General features: G+C 36.0%; 1 protein-coding gene across 5 annotated transcripts in view; it reads right to left on the bottom strand.

Annotated features, from left to right (window-relative positions):
* Positions 1–9,415, bottom strand: part of LOC117116947 (serine/threonine-protein kinase PAK 2-like) — a 23,075-nt gene extending 13,660 nt beyond the window's left edge. The window contains exons 1-4 of one of the 5 annotated variants that reach the window (XM_033261086.1): positions 9,392–9,415; positions 6,056–6,801; positions 1,863–1,970; positions 1,054–1,215 (exon numbers count right to left, since the gene is read on the bottom strand). In XM_033261086.1, the coding sequence (XP_033116977.1) occupies positions 1,054–1,215; positions 1,863–1,970; positions 6,056–6,801; positions 9,392–9,397 (1,022 nt within the window). In that variant the 5' untranslated portion in view covers positions 9,398–9,415. Of the gene's footprint in view, positions 1–1,053; positions 1,216–1,862; positions 1,971–6,055; positions 6,802–7,550; positions 7,572–7,640; positions 7,702–7,910; positions 7,979–9,391 lie in introns of those variants that run through there. The other 4 variants (XM_033261087.1, XM_033261088.1, XM_033261089.1 and 1 more) reach the window with 4 other exon arrangements.
* Positions 9,416–9,888: the final 473 nt, after the last annotated feature.

Below are 9,888 nucleotides of genomic sequence, written 5' to 3'. Positions count from 1 at the left end.
AGTTTACCCCCGGTATATTACCCACGGATAATTACCCCCAAATACAACCACCCCAGAGGACAATTACCCCCGGTATATTACCCCAGTGAAAATTACCTCCAAGGACAACCACTCCCCCAGGACAATTATCCCCCGGGTTTAGCGTTGATTTTGTGAAAAACAATTATCAAAAACGGTTAGAGCATGTAATTTTATGAAGAAATATCATGTAAAAAATATTAGTGACTTTCTTTCTGGGGGTACTTGCCGGTGGGGGGGGGTAGTTTTTCGGGGTAGTTTTTCAGGGGGTAATTGTCCTTGGGAGGTAGTTTTCAGGGGGGTAATTTTCCTGGGGGTAATTTTTCTTGGGAGGTAGTTTTCCATGTGAAGTTTTTTTTTCCGAGGGGTAATTTTCCAGGGGATAACTGTCCTTGGGGGGTTATTTTCCAGGGAGAATTTTCCAGGGGTTATTGTCCTTGAGGGGTAATTTTCCTTGGGTAATTGTCCTGGGGGTGTAGTTGTCCCTGGGGGATTATTTTCCGGGGGGATAATTTTCCATGTGGTAATTGTCCTTGTGGGGGATTTTCCCTGGGGTAATTGTCCTTGGGGTGATTGTCCGTGGGGAAGGGGGGTTATTTTTCCGGAGGGGGAAAGTAATTTTACAGGGGGTAATTGTCCTTGGGGAGTTGTTTTCCGGGGTTAATTTTCTGGGGGTTAATACCCAGGGAGTAATTGTCCTAGAACCGTGTTTTTCTGCTAATTTGCTGTATTATCAGCTTTATTATCCTCATTAGTTCCAAATTAATAGATTCCTATTACTGATTTGTGGGTTTGGAATTTGTAATTTATGCATAATTTAGGTAACAATTGGTTATTTCCTAAAGATAAGAGTTGTGAGGGCAAATTGGCTCGTTAAAGCGCCTTTAATTTGAAGCCCACGTAACTTGAGAGAAGTAAATGAGGTGTGACACTAAATACATTCCACTTTTCAATTTCACCATAGAATGATTAATGGATTTTTAAGAATGAATTTCACAAATGGAAAAAAGGGGCGATTGATGCGGGTTACGCTACCTCATTTTGCGTTTACCCACAGTGCTTGCACTCATTAATGGTGGCTTGGACAACGGTGTGATGCGGGTGTGTTTCGTAGCACTCTGTGACAGATGTGTTTGTCTGTTGAGCCACAATGTGTTGTCTGTGTCGTCTGCTCCACTATCACTAGGATTCCTTTGCCTAAAGAAAAAGCAATGGTTCCTTTAAAAATTTTCACAAGTAATACACAATTTATGTACAGGAAAACAAAATAGAACACTAATCTAAATTATTTATGGAACAATATAAATTGGCACATAAAATGTCAGTGTATGTAATCTTATCTCTAGAAATCTCTAAAAATGAGTTATAAAGCTCTCTATTGTTAATATATTACTTAAAACTTAACATTAATATTTTAGACAAAATATATTATAACCAATTATTTATCCTGCTAATGTATACACTACTTTCTTTTATTTACAAATTTGTGTATACTTTATATGTTAATATGGTTATTAATAAAACATTATATATTATTTACTATATTTACAAATTTGTTTTAATCTAAAAGCTTATTATACATTATATATATCCAGAAATGTAAGTATTGCTGACATCAATACATTCTGTAACATAACAAAAAATGCAACGGACCAACACAAGATACAATATCAAACAATGTAAGTTTTGTAAGCTCCGCCTCTTGGAAACGTACGTAAACATGAGGGACAACGTGTGCTTATGGGACATGCAATATTCCTGGCTGTGTACTGATTAGTCAGTTAAGTTTTTTCAATACTCTAGAAAGGCCAATTTTATGTATCTTTTGCTTTGTTCTCAATTACCTTTTTTTGAAACTGACAGTGTTATCCACCTGTAAATAACTGACACTGTTGCTGCTTTCTTCGCCATGCTCCTGTTTGGCATTCATTGTTGTCCTTGAAGGCTCACTACTGAATATATAAAACTTCAATATCAATGTCATACATTAAAACAGATGCAAGTATGCACTGTAGTATTTACATGTGACCAAAGAACTTAAATAGACCACAGAACACACCTTGAGTTTTCTGTTCAGTCATGGTCGCCTCAATTAAGAAAAGACATAATTTTATTAGAGAAAGTCCAGCGGCAGGCTACGAGATAGCCTCCGTGTTTACGTGGTATGTCGTATGAAGATAGGTTAGGTATTTTTAGGCTGACTACATTAGAAGAAAGGCGCCACTGAGGTGACATGATGGAGACATTTAAAATCCTGACTGATCTTTCACCACTCATTTAGAGTGGTGTACGGTGAGAAATAGCAGAAGAATGAGCTATTTATGTATTTGCATTAAATGGAACGTCCACCCTCCCACAAATTTGAGTGAACAATTGACCATTTGACGGAGTGGATAAACCACAGAAAACAAACGAACACGAGCAGTGCCCTTGATTTTAAGACATAGCACCACCGCTTGGACGTTTCACTATATCACAAACTGCTCAAACTTCTTCTATTTATAATCTTTAATGTGATCCACTCTAACAAAAAAGGCTCTTGCCTCAAAAAATGGAATTATTAGTTCATTGTAATCTAAAGGTCAAAAGCTAATAATTAAATGTAAAAATTGGTTAAGAATGGGGAAGACATGAAAATTTATATTTTCAGTACAACAAATCATAAGATGGTCAGTATATGGGGATTTTAGTTGATTTGAAAATTTCCATTTTGAAGACAAGCATCTGGTTTTGCCAGATTTATTTACATATATCAACAGGCACAGGAAAAAATATTTGCCTCCAACCATAAAACCTGGGGGAAGGAAAAAACAATTTCCAGCCCTGTATATAAATATTTTATTTTAATATCATTTTCAGATGTCGTGTTTCAATCAATACTGTATACTGCTGTAAGATAGTATAATTACATACTCAATGTAAATATAATGACAAATAAATAACAATAATTTAAACATGTACATAGTATCACTACTACAATAATAAGATTAATATTTTTCAATCTTATAATCAAGTTTATATAGCCAGAGTTAGTTTTGACCTAGGCAAACCTTTCCTAAAAAGGTACACTTTCTCCATCAAAAGGCTGCTTCTATGAATGGAATGACCTGTTCGAAGCATGAACTCCTGTAGACCAAACCAGTGCCGTTTCGATTTTTAATTGTACGGGAAATCCACTCACGATGCAAAAATATATCATAGCATCAAAATCTTCCAAACCATTTCTTCAAAATGCAGTTTATCTGTAAAACATAATTATAATCAAAATATCAGATAGTTGAAAGACTTTTTTAAAAATTAATAATATTACTATTTAGTATTATTACTGTATTTGTCAAATATACAGTGGGTCATTAACCACAAAAATAATGCACTGCAGCATTGAATTAATATTAATATAATAAATAAGTAGGCCTTCTAGACCTAGGCCTAGCTGCTTGTGAAATTAAATTTGAAGTCATTGATTGAGTAATATGAATCTGATGAGCATAATTTTTCTTTATAGCCTAAGATTACACTCAAAGTGAAGCTGTGCTTCCACTGTATCAAGGGTATGATTTAGTAGACCGCCCAAGCTAGGCCTGCATTTAATCTAACTAATGGCCTAGGGCCCAGAGGGTAGTCTAACAGTCAGTAGGCCTTACACCTCTACTAGGGCCTAGGCCCCTACCCTAGGCCTTATAAAGAGATGCCTGGAGACCGACCGGTCGATAAAACGAAGTTTGAACTCCGTATTATTTTGCCATTGCATAATACAGTTTTACAACAAAACAATACATTAATAGAACGTTGATTATTGTTCACTACAAATCAGATAATGTACTTTACCTAGAAATAAGATTAGGACCAACCCCTCCTCGAAGCAGTAGGCCACCCAAAATATTCCTGCGATGAATCGAATTTTGTGCTGAAAAGTTGGCCCCTGGATCTTTGGTCCAATCATCATGGAAGAAATAAATAAACATGGCCAATCACAGAGTCCGATTCGAAATAATATCATAACACAGGTAAACGCCGGCGTAGGACGCATTGCTCATCGATTGTGTGAAATAGTCCTGTAAAATTTCGTTAAATTATCCACTTTCTATGTCTCAGATTTTGTCCGATTTTTTGTATGTTTTCCTTCACAAAATAAACTTCAAATACAAGTTAAAAAACTTTTTGTTGCAATTTTGTCCACTTTCGGTGGTGGTCTGAAACCGTAGATTGCCTGGACTATTGATTTTCAACATATTCAATAGCAGAATTCAAGAAAACAGTACATCCTTCCAAATTTAACATATAATTGAACATATAAATGAATAGCAGAATGTATGAGGTTTCAATAAATTTAAAAATAGGTGTGGTTATACACAGGTGACGCCAAAAAAACGCGATATTCCACTTCCTCCGGGCGTTACTTCGAGAGGCGTTTATTCCAAATGAGTCTTTCAAAGGGGTGTCTACAAAACGAAGACCGAAGACCCAAAAACTAAGACCCCTATTTTTCTCTTTAATTTTGATGACAATACGCCAGGCTGTCACAAAATCAAAATTACGAAATTTTTTGGGCGTCTGTTTGTAAAATTTTCGTTTTATAGACACCCTATATGGGTGTCTACAAAACGAAGACCGAAGACCCGAAAACGAAGACCTCCAATTATATCTCAATTATCTTATTGAAAGTATTTCAAAATCATCATAAAACAGTTGCCAAGTACATATTTCATTATTTTATCACGATTGAGAGAAAAAAAAATGTGGGCCTTCGTTTTTCGGTCTTCGTTTGATATATGGTGTCTATAAAACGACCCTTAATTATCTCGTCCATCCTATGTTGGTGTCACTACCAAATGACCGATGCTGGACATATGCGTCACTATACCACATTCCTACTGTTTATTTTAACATGGAACAAGTTTATGAATGAAATATTCAAGGTTTTTATAGGCCCCCAAAATACGCGTACCGCTATGCCAAGCCTTACTTTAGAGGGTAGCAGCGCCAAGACGCGCTCCGCCACCAGCAGTGGACGTACAACATTGGTTGCCGCTTTGGAACTGGAATAAAGGGTAAATCATTCAATTGACTCAGATTCAGGCAACAATGTGCTAAGAAGACGAATACTATATGCCGTACATAGCATGAAGTGATTTAAAAACATCATCACGATTGAAAGAATTAAAAATGTGGGTCTTCGTTTTTCTCGTCTTCGGTCTTCGTTTTGTAGACACCCATATAGGGTGTCTATAAAACGAAGACCCTTAAGTATTTCTTGATATTCCTCATTTTATTCCGATAAAATAATGAAATAGGTACTTGGCACCTGTTTTACAATGATTTTGAAATTCTTTCAGTAAAGATAATTGAGAAATAACTGGAGGTCTCGTTTTTCGGGTCTTCGGTCTTCGTTTTGTAGACACCCATATAGGATGTCTATAAAACGAAGACAATTGAAAATTCCACAAACAGACGCCCAAAAAAATTCGTAATTTGGATTTTGTGAGAGCCTGGCGTATTATCATCAAAATGAAAGAGAAAAAATAGGGGTCTTCGTTTTGGGTCTTCGGTCTTCGTTTTATAGACACCCTCTTTTAAAGTGGGAGTTTTTGTGGGGAAGATTTGGGGGTGTGGATTTTTTTGGGGGGTGGAGAGTATTTTGGGGAGCAGGCCGACCCCCACCCCTCGATTATTGATCGCCCAAAATGCTTCAAAGTTATTTCCCGGCGTCTAGAAAACTGGCGTCTAAAAACCAGCATGCCCTGGGGGCATGCTGGATCACTCTAGGGTAGTGTTGTTTCTCGATCGCCGCCCCCACCCCTACTTCGGACACCTGGATCCACCCCCGGGGGCATCTATTCAAAGCTGTGACATTTTTAAGGAGAGCAATTGCTCTCCTTAGTAACCCGAGGAGAGCAATTTAGTGCTCTCCTGCGTTTTACATACGTGATGGACTGCATCTATTCAAAGCTGTGAAAATTTTCAAGGAGAGCAATTGCAATTGCTCTCCTTCGTAACACGAGGAGAGCAATTTAGTGCTCTCCTGCGTTTTACATACGTGATGGACTGCTTTAGCCTTTCTTGTTCATCTTTTTCTCTTCTCCCTTCTTCCTCTTCTCTTTCTTTCCTCTTTTTCTCTAATCGCACGTTTCTTCTCTTTTCTCTTCTTAATTCATTTTCTCTCTCTTTGTACCCAGGACGTTCCCTTAATGCCCGCTTCTTTAACCTTTCCTTTTCTCTCCTACTTTCATCGGTTGCTTTTTGTGTCGACCCTGTCGACTTTAGCCTTTCTTGTTCTTTTTCTCTTCTCCCTTCTTCCTCTTCTCTTTCTTTCCTCTTTTTCTCTAATCGCACGTTTCTTCTCTTTTCTCTTCTTAATTCATTTTCTCTCTCTTTGTACCCAGGACGTTCCCTTAATGCCCGCTTCTTTAACCTTTCCTTTTCTCTCCTACTTTCATCGGTTGCTTTCTGTGTCGACCCTGTCTTTGGTAGTTTTCCTTTCTTTTTTTTTATTTCTGTCTTTCCTTGATTTTCTTTGCTTGCTTTCTTTCGCTCTCGATACTTTTGCATTCTAAGCCTGGTTTTCTCTCTGTAGTCTGCTTTTTTCTCTTCGCTCATATTTTTTCGATAATTCATGGAGTACAGTTTGTCTGACAGCTTCTGGAACTCATATTTTTGTGGGTTTTTCTTAAGTTTATGCCGCCAGGTTTCTTTTTTTTTACTACCAGTTGCGATATCATCCTTTTCATGTTGATTAACTGGCTGCAACTGTAGCCTGAGTTGGTAGCGTGTCCTCGTTGTCATCTTAAGGTAAAAACAAAACATCATGCATGAGCATTTTTGTTTAAGGGTTTTTTTCGACTGAGACTGTAGTCAGAGTGATAAGGTTTACAATGACAAATAAGTGATTGTCATATTAAAGTACAATGCCATACATCGATGCATTATATTTAGAATTGTTAACCACAGGCATGTATAACGGCTGCATTTATTATTTTATAATGAAAGATTATAAAGTTAATTCGTATTTCGTATTTTTTTCATTAATAAAATAAATCTTATTACAACCTTGTCTTTCTTTTCTATCTGTCATTATTTATTGTAATGTATTTATTGACCATGCATGCTTTACATAATACATAAAATAAGAATTTCAGACCTTGTCATTTAAAGCCGCTTTTCTACTAGATGAATTATTCGTGCGAATCGAAAGCGTCGTTTCATGCGCATGCGCATTCACATTAATATTGGAGTTTTTGCGAAGCGAAAAAATGCGCAACCAATCAGAGCTCAGGAAGCGAACCTACGCTTTGATTCGCGGAAAATAAATTGCCTATTGGAAAACCACCTTTAGGCGCGCGATCGCGCACCATCGCGCTCCTAAACTCCTATCGAGAGGGGTGTGAAAAATAACTCGCCTCCATGATGCTGGCCACAGCAATTATTTACCAACGTAAAAGATGCTAGGCCTAGGCTAGGCTGAAAAACGTCTTTATACCGATATCGTGGGTCATTATACTTTTTTTGTGTACACTGTACGAACTTCTACAAACCGAACAAACAGTTTTAATAAACAGCGATTTCCGGATGAAATAACGCAATAATCACATTGCATTGCCTGTGAATAAACCGTTCGTACTTACTTTCTCAGTTCCAATAGCGTTACGCGTACTGCTGCCAGAGAATACCGGTCAACCCGTACCCACAACCTGTACCCAAATTTTGGCGAACCCGTACACATCTTTGGTCAACCCGTACACAGCAGAGCATAGGCCTACACTAACCCGTACCCAAGTTTGATGAATGATTTTTACTATAATAAAACATTTTGCAAACTGTATTGTATATTTAGATAGTAATCATATTAAACTATATTATGAACGCCAAGCTTACGGGTTAGAATACATAATTACCTTTACCCAGCATGCATTAAAATCAAGAAATTCATGATCGCCTAGGCTAAGCCTAGAGACGCGTTGGTCGCGATTAACAGCGTATGGAACGCCGAAGTACACATTAAGATGTTATTCGTACAGGCCAGTACCGTTTTTTTTTTTTTTTTTTTTTTTTTTGTGCGTGTTTTAGACTTTAAATTGATTTTGGTTTTTAACGATGCTTGACTATAAATATTTTTTATTGTATTTTTTTCAGCATGCTTATTATTTTTTTTTCAACGATTGCTATTGTTTCAGAGAAATTTTAACTACAATAAACGTGAATATAATTTTAGCGTTTTTAAAATTTAGTAGTTATCTAGTGTTCAATATTGAAAAACAATGTTCTTTTTCTTTTTGCAGTTCCCTGAAATGAAACGTCAAGTGTACAATACATAGTTATATTTATCAATTTCTGAATTATTCATAATAAAGGCCTCTGTGTTTTGTTACAGTATTGATGTAATTTATTGAATTAAATATACTTTTATATCTGAATTGTAAAATTATACAAATAAAGTTACTGTTACACACATGTGCGCCTGCACTGCATTGCATGCGTTCAGTTTTTCTTTTTATAGGCCTACGTTTATCTTTATCAAAACTATATTTATATTTCCACTAATTTGTGTATGTTGATATGATACCAGTAGCAGAGACGTAGCTAATGGTGGCATGTGTATGAAGATACATTAGGTAAATACACGTGACATCTTCGCTGCCATCGCACGTGTTTGCACCTAAAATAGCTAGTCTATTTTTAGCATCATCTGACCTATTCTGTCTTTGAAGTAATGCGCGCCCACATTCCTGAAGGCGGCGTACAGAGAATCTTACCCCACAAGAATACGTGGGGAACAGTTTGTAGAAAAGTTCCTTTCCGATTTTTGTTATACCTGTAGTTAGTTTTCAGGCAACTAGTACTACTTGAATTGTTCATGATTGTTAAAAAGAAGCCCGAAAAAGCCATTAACATACATTATATTAATTACATATAAAACCATATTTTACTGTATTTCCATTTATTTGTGTATTTTATATAAACATCAGAATATGTATCAAAACTTTGTGTCTGCTTCAAAGAGTACCATAGGAATCTGTATTCATGGGAAAGTATATTCCATTAAAGAAGCCTCGAGTGGCCATTATATACAATATAATATATAATATTATTATTAATATTATTATAACAGTATATAATTATAAACATAATTTGATTTGGAAAATAAATATGAATATTTCCCTTGTTTTCATTTATCATTATACCATTCAGTCTATTTTAATTTATAGGCCTATGTATCATTTTATTGTATTGTATCATAACATTATGGTGAAACAGAAAACAAACGTATGACAAACTAATCTTTTCACAGTACTACATTTATTTCATAAATCTTTTATTTAAGCATTAATAAACATGATCAAAATATATATATCGATAATAGAAACGTGTCTCAAACCATCATGCTCAAACCAAGTCGACTTAGTAACCTTCGTTGTTTTTCTGTAAATAAAATAAAATTAACAAGTGATACTGTAGTGCTGAATAAATTTAATTACCACATAATTATGAATATGAATTTTGAATAAAGATACCGATATATAATAATTATTATTAATCTGTACTAAAAATGTATGCAAACATACCTTTGGAACAGTTTTTTCTTTCGAGTTCTATTTACCTTAACGTCGACCCCGTCTTGGAAAGCACCAGGATTAATCACACAACAGTATCCTTTTGTAATTAAATTGAGAAATGAATAAAAAAAATATACTTAATTTGAGGATGGGGTGCGGGGTGGAGGGGGAAGGAAGCAAGAGCACATTACTTGGGGTATAATTGTCTCCCACCGTCATAACTACTTTGAGTAAGCTAGGCCTGTCGCTAGGGCCCTGGTTGGGCCGAAAAGTTGACTCCCTTCACGACGTACGATAATTATTATATTTCGGGTATGTC

Source organism: Anneissia japonica, unplaced genomic scaffold, assembly GCF_011630105.1.
Source record: "Anneissia japonica isolate Jap-2015-1 unplaced genomic scaffold, ASM1163010v1 scaffold288174_len123020_cov194, whole genome shotgun sequence".
In the NCBI taxonomy this organism is placed as follows: Eukaryota; Metazoa; Echinodermata; class Crinoidea; order Comatulida; family Comatulidae; genus Anneissia; species Anneissia japonica.
This window is presented reverse-complemented; position numbering and strand designations above follow the sequence as displayed.